This window comes from Natrix helvetica, assembly GCF_964273705.1.
Source record: "Natrix helvetica genome assembly, chromosome: 2".
NCBI classification, from domain to species: domain Eukaryota; kingdom Metazoa; phylum Chordata; class Lepidosauria; order Squamata; family Natricidae; genus Natrix; species Natrix helvetica.
The window spans coordinates 118,802,354-118,816,443 of record NC_138552.1 but is presented as its reverse complement, the minus strand read 5'-3'; the positions used below and the strand labels follow the sequence as shown (position 1 = coordinate 118,816,443).

General features: G+C 38.3%; 1 protein-coding gene across 1 annotated transcript in view; it reads left to right on the top strand.

Annotated features, from left to right (window-relative positions):
- Window positions 1–14,090, top strand: part of COL6A3 (collagen type VI alpha 3 chain) — a 167,534-nt gene that overhangs the window by 49,877 nt on the left and 103,567 nt on the right. The window contains exons 5-9 of the mRNA XM_081940022.1: window positions 682–1,275; window positions 5,962–6,558; window positions 8,597–9,160; window positions 11,305–11,904; window positions 12,398–12,997. Of these exons, the coding sequence (XP_081796148.1) occupies window positions 682–1,275; window positions 5,962–6,558; window positions 8,597–9,160; window positions 11,305–11,904; window positions 12,398–12,997 (2,955 nt within the window). The remainder of the gene's footprint in view (window positions 1–681; window positions 1,276–5,961; window positions 6,559–8,596; window positions 9,161–11,304; window positions 11,905–12,397; window positions 12,998–14,090) is intronic.

Sequence of the window (14,090 nt, the reverse complement as noted above, 5' to 3'; positions counted from 1 at the left end):
ACCTACCACAGCATGTTGTTCCATATTTGAGGAAAAGTGGAAACTATTGTTGAAGTTAAGTGTGTCTGTGGAAGACTGGGCAAAAGGATTCCCGTGGAAACTCATTGGGACAGTTTGTATAGAAGTACATGATTTTGTAATAATAAAGCTTTCTTCACAGTTCCATATGAGAGCCATTACCATGTCATTTCAAGGTGATAGATTAATTTAATTTATTTTTAATGGGAATATCATCAAGGTAGTATCAAATCCCTTTAACTTATTCTTGGAATTGTGTGCTTATTCATAAAGCTGTTCACTTACTGATGTTAGTTTTCTGCAGGTTTTGGACCTAAGTATGTTTTGCTGTTATAAAGTTGTTTAGTTACTTTCTCTTGGTCTTTACATGCATGGAAGTGGGAGGGGAGACGGATTTTTATAGGCTTTGATGTTATTCTACTGTAAAGCCAGAAAAATGTAGTTGCATGAATATTACCCATGAATTTTAAGCAGAAATACTGAAGTGCAAAAAAAAAATCATAAATATAAACTTAGATTGAATATACTGTAACTCAACAATTAAAGTAAATGTCTTGCACAACAAATAGGAATGTTTATCTAATAATGCTTGCACTGATTCAGAATTTATTCGTGTTCTTCAATGAGTAAGCACACTGACTGCTTATATATTGTTGCTTACAGTTGTTGAAGTCAATAAGAGAGACATAGTCTTCCTGATAGATGGTTCTACTGCATTGGGACCTGCCCCCTTTAACGCAATTCGTGATTTCGTGGCCAAAATCATCAACAGAATGGAAATTGGACCAGATCTCATTCAAGTTGCAGTGGCACAATACGCAGATACTGTAAAACCAGAATTTTATTTTAATAGCTTCCAGATGAAAAAAGATATTGTCACCACTGTTAGGAAAATAAAACCAATGGGTGGTGCCAGACTTAATACTGGCTCAGCATTGCGGTTTGTTAAAAACAACTTCTTCACCAATGCCGCTGGGGCCAGGATTGATGAAGGTGTCCTTCCCATGTTGATTCTGATCACTGGGGGCGTGTCCATGGATGATGTTCTCCAATCAACACAAGAAATTAAAAGGAATGGCATCGTGGTTCTTGCTGTGGGAGCCCGAAATGCTGATCATACTGAACTCGAACAAATTGCCTACAAGGTATTCACCCCCACAGAATTCCGCACAGCTGCACTAACAGTCATCATTCCTGATGTTTTGTCATCTGTAAGGACACTCCCTATAAAAACTTTGGAAATACCATCAACAGAAGGTAATTTCTGTTCATTTTATTTAGCACATTTTTTTAAAAAAAGGAACTTAAATATGTCTGAATATTTGTTTGTTTGTTTATTTATTTATATTGCTGTTTGATTCCTGTCACTATCTGGTAACTTATAGGTAACCATTTTTTAGCGACACATTTGGGGCTAGCAACTTGGTCATTGCAAAATTGTCACTAAGTGAAATTGCAACTGTACTTATTTTATTTCAGCTTTCCTTTGCAATACTAAGCTGTGAAAGTCATAAATGAGAGGATTGGTTATTAAGTTGCTTTTTCATCACTATTCTAACTTGGAACAGTTACTATACAAGGCAGTCACTAAACAAGAACTGCCTATAGAGTCTATTCATTGCTTGAAGTTATTTATGGATAGATTTTTATTGTTCGTATTTAACTATATAATTTTGATAATTAAAAGTTGGTATAGAAAATATTGCAAACACTGTAGCTAATATTTGAAAACATTGCTAGATATATTTTTCCATATATTTCTTTTGCCTTACATGTAGAAATGGCAGGTTCAAAGTCATTAGGATTCTCCATTTATTAATTTGATCACCGTGATGTTTCTGCTAAATTGAGCTAGCTGGAATCGGGTATCCCTTATTCAGTTTCCATACTATTTAATTATTCAGTGATTACTTACCGGTAGTTCATTTACAACTATTAGCTCTTAATTAATAGCCATAAGGTATTAGTACAAAAATCCATAGTCATTATTTTTTCTAAAGACTTGTATATCCTCCTTCAAAATAATAAAAATACTTTTTCTTTCCCATCAAAGTTAGAATTAGATAATAATCAGTTCATTTAAAATTTAGCAATCTAATTTATTTTAAGAATTGAAGGAAAGAGATTTTTTAATAGGAAATTTAATTCCTGAGATGGTCAATCTACTTTCTTCTCTATCATCTATCCATCTGGTAATGTAACTGTTCACTCTAATCTTATCATACAGTACAAAAGGAAGATGAAAACATTCATTATAACCACAAAATATTAGTTTTCTAAATGGCCTCCGCAATAATGTTGAATGCTCATAACCATTTTGAAGTTACAGTACATCATCATTAATTTGCTAACTTTCCAGATGTCACTTAATTACCCTTAAATTAGAATATAGTAAAATCTGCAACTTAAACCTTTTTCAAAATGTACATTTCTTACTAATATTTTCCTGCATGGTACAAATCACTGATGACATTTTTATTTTAGAATTGAAATTAAAAATGCTCTTAAATGTTGCTTTATTTGTGAAGATACATTTCTTCCTCTCCTTTTTCTTTTTTGTAAATATGTAATATGTATGTATATTCCTCCTTTTAAAGAAATTTTCATGTCTGTAATTAGGTTAATCCAATTTTGCATGGAAACCAATTGCCCCATCCCACACCACCAATTTTTCAAGCCTCTTCAGTGGATTGGAAAAAAAATTGTTGAACAGAGTGGCTGGGGCTTTATAGGGCACCAATAGGTACTAATGGGGAACATTTGACAATAGGCAGCAAAATATTTTACTTTCACTTTTTCCTTTGTTAGCATTTGTAAATATTACATTCCAAACATTTCTAAACAAGATCTCCACTTATGCAGACGTCCCTAGAGTTTTGATTGAAGAACATGGAATTCTCTGTGTCTATATAGTGCTATATAGACTATATATAGTGCTATATAGACTATATATATATATCACTGGACAACAATTCTTTCAACCAAGATACTTCAAAAAGGCTAAATTAAGAATGCCAGCACCCATTACTCCCTTAGGAAGGAAATTTGGAAAGGTTAGGGATATTGCACTGCCAGATGTTATCATGTGATCATCATTTCAAACTCTCCCTGCCAGTTTCTCAAAAGTCAGTGGAGAAGCCAGCACTTGATCATGATTGCAAAGAAAATCTTTGTTTGTGAGAAGCTGGTAGGGAGTACTGGCAGTCAAGAGACTGGCAGGGAAGATCATAAATTTCTTGGATAAGTGTTCCCCCGGCTGTGCAACCTGCTAATCTGCACTCATACTACACTGGCCCTATGCACCCTTCTTGAATGAAGATACACCCATGCACTGACCCCTGATCCATACAGCTCCTTTCCCACAACCACACTCATTCCCAACTCATTTGACACTTTTCACACACTGCTGTGCATCCTTCCTGACTTGCATTGCACCACCACATGGTCTCCTTGAGCTGCACAGCATCTCTGATGTACTCCCATATACTCTTCCTGACCCATGCTGTACTCGACTCCCATATGCCCTCCCCAACCCATGCTACATCCAAATTCTATGCCCTCCCTAACCTGCGTGGCACCTCTTTTGCACCCTGTGCATCCCCATGCACCCCATGCATCCTCTGCAACCTGCTTAAAATCTCTTGCATATTCCCCACATCCTTCTTGATCCACAGTGTGCATTGCATTCCTCACCATTGAGGATGGTGTGTTGGAGTATGCAGAGATGTGCAAGAGATACCATGCAGATTAGGATGGTGCATGGGATTGTGTGAAAGGTGCCATGCAGATTGGGGGGGGGGGGACACTGCACAATAGTATGTAAAGTGTACCATATGACTCAGGGAGGATGCATAGGTATGTGTAGATGTACGAGTCAAGGGGTCTGGTGTGGGTTGGGGAAGGTTTATTTATTTATTTATTTATTTTATTATTCGTATTTATAGACCGCCCCTTCTCCCAAAAGGGACTCGGGGCGGTGTACAGTCACTAAAATGCGTTATAAAATACATACATAAAACAGTTAAATAATTAAATACGTAGGTGGAGGAGGTTGCAAGACTGTATATAGAATAATAAATATAGTACATTAAAAGCTTATTAAAACCCCAAACCCAATTAAAATGAATAAATCCCCGGGAGGTAAAACTAAGAAAGTGCCAGGCCAGCTGATTGAAATAGGTGAGTCTTTAACTTTTGCCGGAAGGAACGGAGGTCGGTGGTAGTTCGAATGTCTGGGGGGAGGTCATTCCAGAGGGTTGGGCCCATCACAGAGAAGGATCTACTCCTAGGTGTCGCCCGCTGGCATTGCCTAGCAGACGGCACCAGGAGGAGCCCCTCTCTGTGTGAGCGGATAGGTCGCAGGGACGTGTGTGGTAGGATGCGATCCTGCAGATACCTAGGTCCTATGCCATGGAGCGCTTTAAAGATGGTAATCAGTACCTTGAAACGCACCTGAAAGGCCACAGGTAGCCAGTGCAGCTCGCGCAGGAGAGGTGTTACGTGGGAGTAACGAGTACTTCCCATAATAACCCGCGCGGCTGCGTTCTGAACTAGCTGCAGTCTCCGGATGCGTCCCAAGGGAAGCCCCATGTAGAGAGCATTGCAGTAGTCCAGGCGAGACGTCACCAGCGCATGAGTGACCGTGCGCAGGGCACTCCGGTCCAGTAGGGGGCGCAATTGGCGCACCAGGCGAACCTGGTGGAACGCCCCCCTTGCCACGGCTGCCACATGGTCCTCCATTGACAGCCGGGCATCGAGGAGGACGCCCAAATTGCGCGCCCGCTCCACAGGGGACAGCTGTTCGCCCCCTATGGCCAGCGATGGGGTCAGCTGGCTGAACCGAGGCGCCGGTACCCACAGCCACTCAGTCTTGGAGGGGTTGAGTTTGAGTCTGTTGTCCCCCATCCATGGGATGCACAAAGCTGTGACAGAGTTGTGGTGAAGGTCAGGAAAATTGCATGGGAGTATGCAACTGTTAGGTAAGTTATGTCTCTGAAATGATGACCCAATGTGTTACGGTTGTCTAATCCCATCTAAAACTCATCTGTTAAAATTGGATTAATTGCAAATTGTATTCTTTGACTTTCTATGGCATGGTCCATGCCTAGTAACATGGTTATAGGCTCACTTGTGATCTTAACATTTATAGATAAAATTCAAGTTTTCAACTGGTAAAGGGGTAGAAATAGGCCCAGTTCATGGCAGGAAGTTTAGCCCTTTGAACATTAAATGGTCAAAGCAGAGCACTCAATCCTGAAAAATTCATGTTGCCAACTTACATGTTTTTTTTCCAAATCATGTCTGATTTTCAGAGGCTGCCTGGATAAGTCCCTGCAGTTTTCCTGACAAAATTTTTCAGAAGTGGTTTGCCATTGCCTCCTTCTTAGAGCTGAGAGAAAGTGATTGGGCCAAAGTCATCCAGTTGACTTTGTGCCTAAGGCAGAACTAGAACTCAAGGTCTCCCAATTTGTAGTCTGATGTTTTAACCACCTATATCAAACTGCATCAAATCTACAGGTGAAGATTTTCCAATTGACCTTATTTGACCAGATGATTAGAGTCTTTGGAAAACTTTCTAGCCCACTTATATTCTCCACTGAATTCAGGGGATAGAATCTTAATATCAAATAATCTTTATACAGTTCCACATGCACACATGCAGTTAGCAGTCATTGTTTGCAAATGGAAATCTGAGAAATATCACATTTTAAAATGTAGTTGGTATGTTTTGATTAATTGTGCGGTGGGTGGCTCTTGATACTCCTCTTGGTTCTTCTTTTCTTCTCTTCATGGCTGTCTTGTCCTGTCCTGTTCTGTCTTGTCCAGTCCTCTTGTCTCTTGAATGAGGTATACATGTGTGTACCACAGTTGCAAATGCACACATGACCAATACTGGTATGTTTTTCTATGAAGTCTCATGTTATTTTCTGTGCTCTACTGCAGTTGTAATCAAAAGAGATATCGTCTTTCTTTTGGATGGATCAGTCAACGTTGGAATTAACAACTTCCCATATGTCCGTGACTTTCTTTTGAACCTAGTTAATTCCCTTGATGTTGGAATTGATGATGTACGAATCGGCCTAGTACAATTTAGTGAGAACCCCAAAACAGAATTCTTTTTAAACTCCTTCCTAACCAAGGCAGATGTCCTTTCTCATCTGAGACAGTTGAGACTGCAAGGGGGGTCAGTTCTGAATTCAGGAGCTGCACTAGATTTTGTGCGTTCCAATCACTTCATTGAAGCAGGTGGGAGCAGGAAAGATTCGAATGTCCCTCAGGTGCTAGTCTTCCTTGCGGCAGGGCCATCTGCTGATGCCTTCCAAGGTGCCGCCAATGCCTTAGCTCGTGCAGGAGTGCTCACCTTTTGTGTTGGAGTTAGGAACGCCAAACTAGCAGAACTTCAGCAGATTGCATTTAATCCACAAATAGTATATTTTAAGGATGAATTCAGCTCTCTGCCAGCTTTACCACAGGAAATGATTAGTCCACTAACAACATATGTTAGTGGAGATGTGGAAGACATTACGATCACATCAACAGGTAATTTTATTTTTTCATATTACATTGACTTTTATCATGCAGATATGTTTTGAGTGACATACTAATTTTATGAACTGTTAATTATATCTTCAAAGGGATGCGATGGCTCAGTGACTTAGACACCGAGCTTGTCGATCAGAAAGGTTCGGCAGTTTGGTGGTTCAAATCCCTAGTGCTGGGTAATGGAGTGAGTTCTCGTTACTTGTCCCAGCTTCTGCCAACCTAGCAGTTCGAAAGCATGTAAAAATGCAAGTAGAAAAATAGGAACCACCTATTCCTATTAAAAATAGGAACCACGTAACAGTGTTCTGTGCGCCTTCGGGGTTTAGTCATGCCAGCCACATGACCATGGAGAAGTCTTTGGACAGCGCTGGCTCTTTGGCTTTGAAAAGGAGATGAGTACCACCCCCTAGAGTTGGGAATGACTAGCACATATGTGCAAGGGGAACCTTTATCTTTACCTAATTATATCTTATTATATCTGACATTTTATATCTTATATTAATAACTGGAGGCAGTGCCATGGCTATGGTGCTGGGTCAGGAGTGGGACAGCGAGGGTCTGCTCTACCTTTTAGGCACAGATGCCACAGTGGATAATTTTGGGCCAGTCCCTGATTCTCAATCTTGGTCCAGGAAATTGAAAAAGACCACCCACTGGTCCAGCATCATATAATTTTTATTATTGTTATTATATGCATACATCCCCACAAGAAAGAGAGTGATTGGCAACTCTTTCCTAACAGAGAGAAGCAGGAGGGCCCAGCAGCAGGGGAATTGTCCAGTGGGAGAACACAACAGCCTGTTGTTCAGACTGAATATCTCACATGCCATTACCAAAATGTCTCAGTCCAGAAGGTTTTTTCTTAAGCCATCTTAGATTCAACTGACAGGAGGAGCTTAAATTGTAAATATAGGAATGCCAATAATCTTAATTTCTTACCAAAATCTTAGGAAAATCATTGCTTGCAGGTCTCTTTCCATGTAGACTTCTTGCCTCTCAACACTTCTGCATTATACGTGGACATACAATTAAAGGAATATTCTGAAGTGGAAGCTTTATGAGAAGGGTCCTGAATGGTGCAAGTGCTTTCAGGGGGCTTTAAATATTAGAGAGAACAAGAGATTTCATATCATATCCTTTAAAATATGGTCCCTTTTCCCAATATGAAATATTATTCCCTTCCACTGTCTGCAAAAGAGCTGAAAACAATTATGTTTTTGCAGAAAAAAAACTTTACAGAATGAATATTATTGCTCAGTATAGTAAAGTGGTGATACCTCATTTTCAAATGCAAACTTACCTATTGATTTTACTGTCAAGGGAATTATATGTATATATGAATCAGTTCTTAGAAACACTGGTATCTGGAAACCTTATTTCTTAAAAATACATTGGGAAAATATAGATAATAACCAGATGCCAACAAGGAAATCAGCATATATCTTTTTAAGGACAACAAAATATATTTATATGGAATAGGCTTTTCTTTTTCTTAATATAATACTGTGAGAAGAACCTTATTCCTTCTTCTGAAACTTAAGGTGATAAAGGTCCCAACTTATTATATTATAGTCTCCTTGATAAAAAAGCAAACAGTCTACTAGTCAAGGGACTAATTTAAGCATTGGAGAGGTGGTAGAGTGATGTGCTGTCATATATCACGAGTCTCACCAGAAATGTAATATGCATAATCCATTTAAGGAGCCAAGAGTTCATTTCCCTCAAAGTTGTAAATCACTCTATGATTCCACAATTTCCTCTGATGTCATGTCATATTTTTTTTTAAAATGGGGAAGCTTGTACCAAAGATGTAATCAAAGATGCCAAAGCGATCACCTGAGTCAAATTATATTTCTTACTAATCAAATGTGATTTGGATTTCTTGTCATATATATATATATATATATATATATATATATATATATATATATATATATATATATATATATATATATATATATATATATATATATATATATATATATTCTGTAATAAAATGATACATACTGAACATCTTTACCTCACTTCATTCCAGAAAACAAGATTGATATTTTATTTTTGATTGATGGCTCAATGAATGTGGCTGGACAGTTTCCTGCTGTTCGAGAGTTTGTGGTCCAAATTATTTCTGACCTGAATGTGGGGCCAGATGCTGTACAAATAGCTCTAGCACAATTTAGTGACAATGTAAATGTGGAGTTCAACTTTGACATCCCATCCAAGATAGAAATCCTTCAGAAAGTGAAAAAGATGAAGATGAAAGGAGGAAGGCTACTGAACATTGGAGCTGCACTAGATTATGCTGTAAAATACCTCTTTGTACGAGTTGCTGGGAGCAGGATTGAAAAAGGCGTGCCACAATTCCTGGTTCTTCTTGTGGCTGGGAGATCAGACGATACTGTGGATGAAAGTGCTGATACCCTGAAACAAACTGGTGTGATTACTTTTGTTATCCAAACCAAGACCTCTGATCCAGTTGAATTAGAAAGGATAGTTTATGCTCCTCAGTTCATTCTAAAGGTTGATACCCTTTCTCAAATTGGAGACATACAACCTGAAATAGTCAATCTGTTGAAAACCATAGAACTTAAACCTCAAGGTACATTTCTTTATTTTTATTTATCACTTGATGTTTTAGGAATTTTATTCTGGGAAATTTCCAGGGATATCTTTTGCATCACCCATGAAACATCTAACAATGTCATCTCAAAATAATAACAGAAGATTCAATCAGGGCTTCACAATATCACAGAAAAACCCCAGTTGTCAGTAAGTGCAAGAAGAGAAAACCTTTCTGATAGAGGGTTCAGATGGCTGCAGAAGTAGTTCCACAGAATTTAATACCTTTGTACAAAGAATTGCTGATAGTCTGGATATTGGCCCTGATAAAGTTCAGGTTGTTGTGGTCCAGCACAGTAATACTATCAGCCTGGAGTTCCTTTCAAATCACTACTCTGTGACAGGATTGAGATGATCAAGGTCATCCAGAGATTATCTCCTATAGGCTCTTCACTTAACAGAGGGGCAGCCCTTAATTAACTTGTTAGTTCCTGAGCCCATCTGGAAGCAGGATATCTGAAGGTGTCCCATAGTTCCTCATTTTGCTGTCAGCTAAAAAGACAAGAGAAGATGTCAAAAAAGCTTCCTTGGATCTGAAGATGATCCTTTTAGTATTGGCATCGAAAATGCAGATGTCACTGAGCTGCAGACAAATTCTTTTGTTTCTGAAATTGCTCTCCTTGTTTCTGGTATTAGTGGACTGAATACCTTATAGCAACTCATTTCAGAGTCATCCAACTGACCAGGACAGAAATAGAAGCGTCGGTCTCTGAGCTGATTTTTTCCATCACTTGGTTCAGGGGAATTTTTAAAATTATTATACTGTAATTTGCAGTATAATAAACTGCAAATTGTTAAAATAAACGAAGTAAATAATGAACATGGGCTGGCCAAAATTAATTGCTGCTTGCTTTTCAAAAAGCATTATTTTCAACAGCCTGCTCGCTTCAGAATTCTGGATGAGACAATCACATTTCTAGAACCATATAATTAGTAAAGCCAAAAGCCATATCTTTATGAACATTTCTTGAGGTTTTATTTTTCTCAATCCCCCACATCTCATTTCCATAAATAAGGCCAGTAAAGAATTTTCCTTTTTTTAAAAAAATACAATCACTATTTTCCCCCCTAATGCCCAGAAAGGATAATAGTTCTGGTCAATATAAAAATGATAACTGGCATCCAGGTGTCCATCCAATTGCTGTTCTTCCAGATGCAGTGGGACACAATGAAAAAAGAGAATTGAAGGGAGGGATGAAGAAAACAAGGAAACAATTTTACCGCTTCAATAGCCATCAATGAACCCCATCCACAATATATTGGATAACCTCTTCTGTTCCTGGAGAAATTTACTGAATAGTTTCCCCATTTCCCTGCTTGTAAATGGGGCAGAAAATGTTAAATAATCACTGCCTAATCAAATAATTGGAGTGACTAAATAATTCTAGGTTACATTCCTAGGTCACATTTCTTTTTCTTTTCTAAATATTTTTTTGTACAAGGAGTAGGGCATGCTTGAATGCATTTCACTTTACTAGTGAACTGACTTCCCATGCATATTGACATAGAAAAATAGGCAAATATCCTTTATAACGATGATAGTCTTCTATATAATGAATATGATAGTCTCCTGCATATAGCAGTAGAATAGCTGATACTATGTGTTATTCCATTTCAGAGGGATTCTAGGCTAACTGGAGTTGCATATCACCACAAACAATTATTCTGCTAATATAGATTAGAATTTCCAGAAGTGTAAGATTCAAGCCATCACATCGATTTTTGTTAATATTTTATTTAATCAGTATTTTTGTTTCTATGATACAAATGCTCTGGAAAAGTCTAACATACATTCAGTTCTAATAAAAATACATTACATGTTTCAACAATTGCATAGTTAGTAAAGCAAATAATATATGAGTACCCTTTATGTTTCCCTCTGAGAATTTTATGGAAGAAATAGGCAATAGAAAAAAGTAAGTAAAAATTATAAACATCATTTATCAATTTAATCAGAAACACTATCTTTCAATCAAATTTTATAGTATATTTTCTATAGCCTTTTAATAATATTTTGTACTGTGTGACTGTTAATATTAGCTAATTAATTCCTTTAATTAAATCCTTGAATTTATTTGCTAGTATAATTTTGACTGTAATCTAATATCATTTTTTGTTCTATAGCAGATACAAAGAAAGACGTGGTTTTCCTTATTGATGGCTCTCAGTTTGCAATTTCTGAATTCCCTTCAATTCGTGAATTTATCGAACGGCTTGTAAACAATATGAATGTGGGTTCAGATGCTACTCGAGTAGCTGTAATTCAATTCAGTGATAATCCCAAAGTTGAATTTTTGCTGAATGCACATTCTACCAAGGAGGAGGTGCTAGCTGCAGTAAGAAGACTAAGTCCCAGAGGTGGGAGGCAAGTGAACCTTGGTTCTGCCCTAGAATATGTGTCAAAGAATATCTTTACAAGACCTTCTGGGAGCCGCATAGAGGAAGGAGCACCTCAGTTTTTAATCCTTCTTTATTCCCACCAACCTCATGATGATACAGAGAACCCAGTACACCAGATCAAAGAGATTGGTGTGGCTTCCCTTCCTATTGGAAAGAATGTGAATCCTGAGGAAATGGCCAAAATAGCACTTAGTCCTGATTATGTATTTCAAGTATCAACTTACCAAGATCTACCTAGTCTGGAACAGAAAATGTTAACCCATTTTACAACATTAACTACCCAGCAGATACGAAAAATCATTACTGATACAAGTCGTCCTCCAGGTAAGGTGATTTGTAGGATTGTCTGCATAGAACATTGCCCCATCATCTGCCTATCTTTCCTGCTTCCTTGTTGCAGTGACTAGCATAGAGGTGGCATCATTCTTGGTATTTGGCAAGACAGAGCTGTAATATTTTTCTAGGCCCAAGCCAAGTTTTATTTTTGTATTGGGATCAGGATGACCACCATCTCACTTGGGAACCAGGGTTGCCACATTTTCAGGGATCCAAAGCACCAAACAGAATTGTAAGAGGTGTTTTTGATTAAATAAAAACAAAACGAGATGAAGATAAACCATTTGACTACTGGACCTTTTGGACCAGGTTTACCTCTCAACTGACAGGACTTTAAATTGTCGACTGCTGCTACCCTAGATTCTCTTTACTGAGACAGGAGCTAGCCAGGGGTTGAAGCTATATATTAAACATGAACTCCTTTCTGTGAGAAAAAAGCTGGTCTTATTCTGTTTTCCCATTCTCCTCACCCTTATTGTAGTCATTGACGGTGAAGCAATGGACATCGTCTTCCTTGTCGACAGCTCTGATGATGTCAGACCAGAAGGACTTGCTCACATTCGTGATTTTATTTCCCGGATTGTCCAGAAACTAGACATCCAACCAAACAGAGTGAAAATTGCTGTTGTCCAGTTTAGCAATGAAGTGTTTCCCGAGTTTGACTTAAAAGCCTACCCGACCAAAGAGAGAGTGCTACAAGCCATACGACGCTTAAGGCACAAAGGCGGTTCTCCCCTGAATGTTGGGAAAGCTCTGGACCATGTTATGAAGACTCTCTTTATCAGATCAGCAGGAAGTAGGCGAGAAGAGGGAGTCCCCCAGAAATTAATTCTCTTACTTGGAGGGAAATCCCAGGATGATATCAGCAAGCCATCTATTCTGGTGCAGAACTCTGGGATCAGTACTCTGGGAGTTGGAACAAGACAAATAGACAGTGCGGAATTGCAAAGGATCACCAGCAATCCCCAAACTGCATTTATTGTGAGAGATTTTACTGAGCTCCCAGCAATAGAAAAACGGGTCATTGGAGCATTTTTCACACCACCAATGCCAACTGAACTACCTACAGATGTTATCGCTGGTCAGTCTTTCATTTTTAAATGAAACTGTGGAGTTGGAATAATATTCAGGGGGATTTAAAGAAATAGGTGTATGAAAATGAAAATTGCTTTCTGTTTCCACTTCAATAGTACCTATAGCTGGAGCCAACACACTGCTTTGTATAAAATAAAATAGACAGTTTGCAACACAGCTATTGCATGAAAAGGCAAAGTTAAAAATTTAGCATTCAATTTTCATTATAACATTCAAAGATAAATATAGTTTTCACATTGTACTTTTTTGCATGTTTAATTAGAGGTTCAGTTTAGAACTTGCTTTTGTGTAAACAAGGTGGAATGAAATTATCCATCTCTAATCAACAAATCTAGACCACTTGGGTAATTCTGCCTTGCAGCCTAAGCTGCTTGTCTCCGATAGAGCTCTGGGTGACTCTCAAACCAACTTCAGAATTTCCAGTCTAAATTTCAGTCGGTTAGCAAGAGGGCCAGAATGTTCTCAGTCTAACTTTGGCTAGTTATATGATCGGAATGGTCACACTACTCCTTCTGGCCCTTCTTATGCATAACAGAAAGACAAACCTTGGTCCTTGGCAATTGGGTAGCTGAGTCTACTTCTGCCTGCCTTTTCTTTTTATTGTTTGTTTTCTTCTAATCAGCTCCTTTCCTTTTCTTTCCCAGATTTTTGCCCACACAAACACCTCCATCCCTGCTTCCCATATTATTTTCTCTGTCATCAACACAAAACCCTTTCTTTTTCTTTTTCCCTTTTATGGTATAATTATGCCATCATTAAAGCAATAGCAAGTGAGTTGTTCTTTTGTTCATATGCCCCTTTGCTGGTCCATGCAAAGTTTATTAACAAGGAAGAACTGATTGTTCAGCTTCATACACATAAAGGAGCAACTTTTAAAATAAAAGGTGTTAAAATTAAATATGTTTTAAAAGGTAGTAAAGAAAGGGGGAAGGGAATCTTTGAAATACTGTGGGCAGAGGATAGAAAAGTAAGAAGCATGTGTCACCGAGCCTGGACAGAAGCCAAAATGGTGGATGGGTTGAATGGAACATGAAGTTTGAGAGGTAAGGATCAGAAGTAGGTTGCTCCTGGTTCAGCCT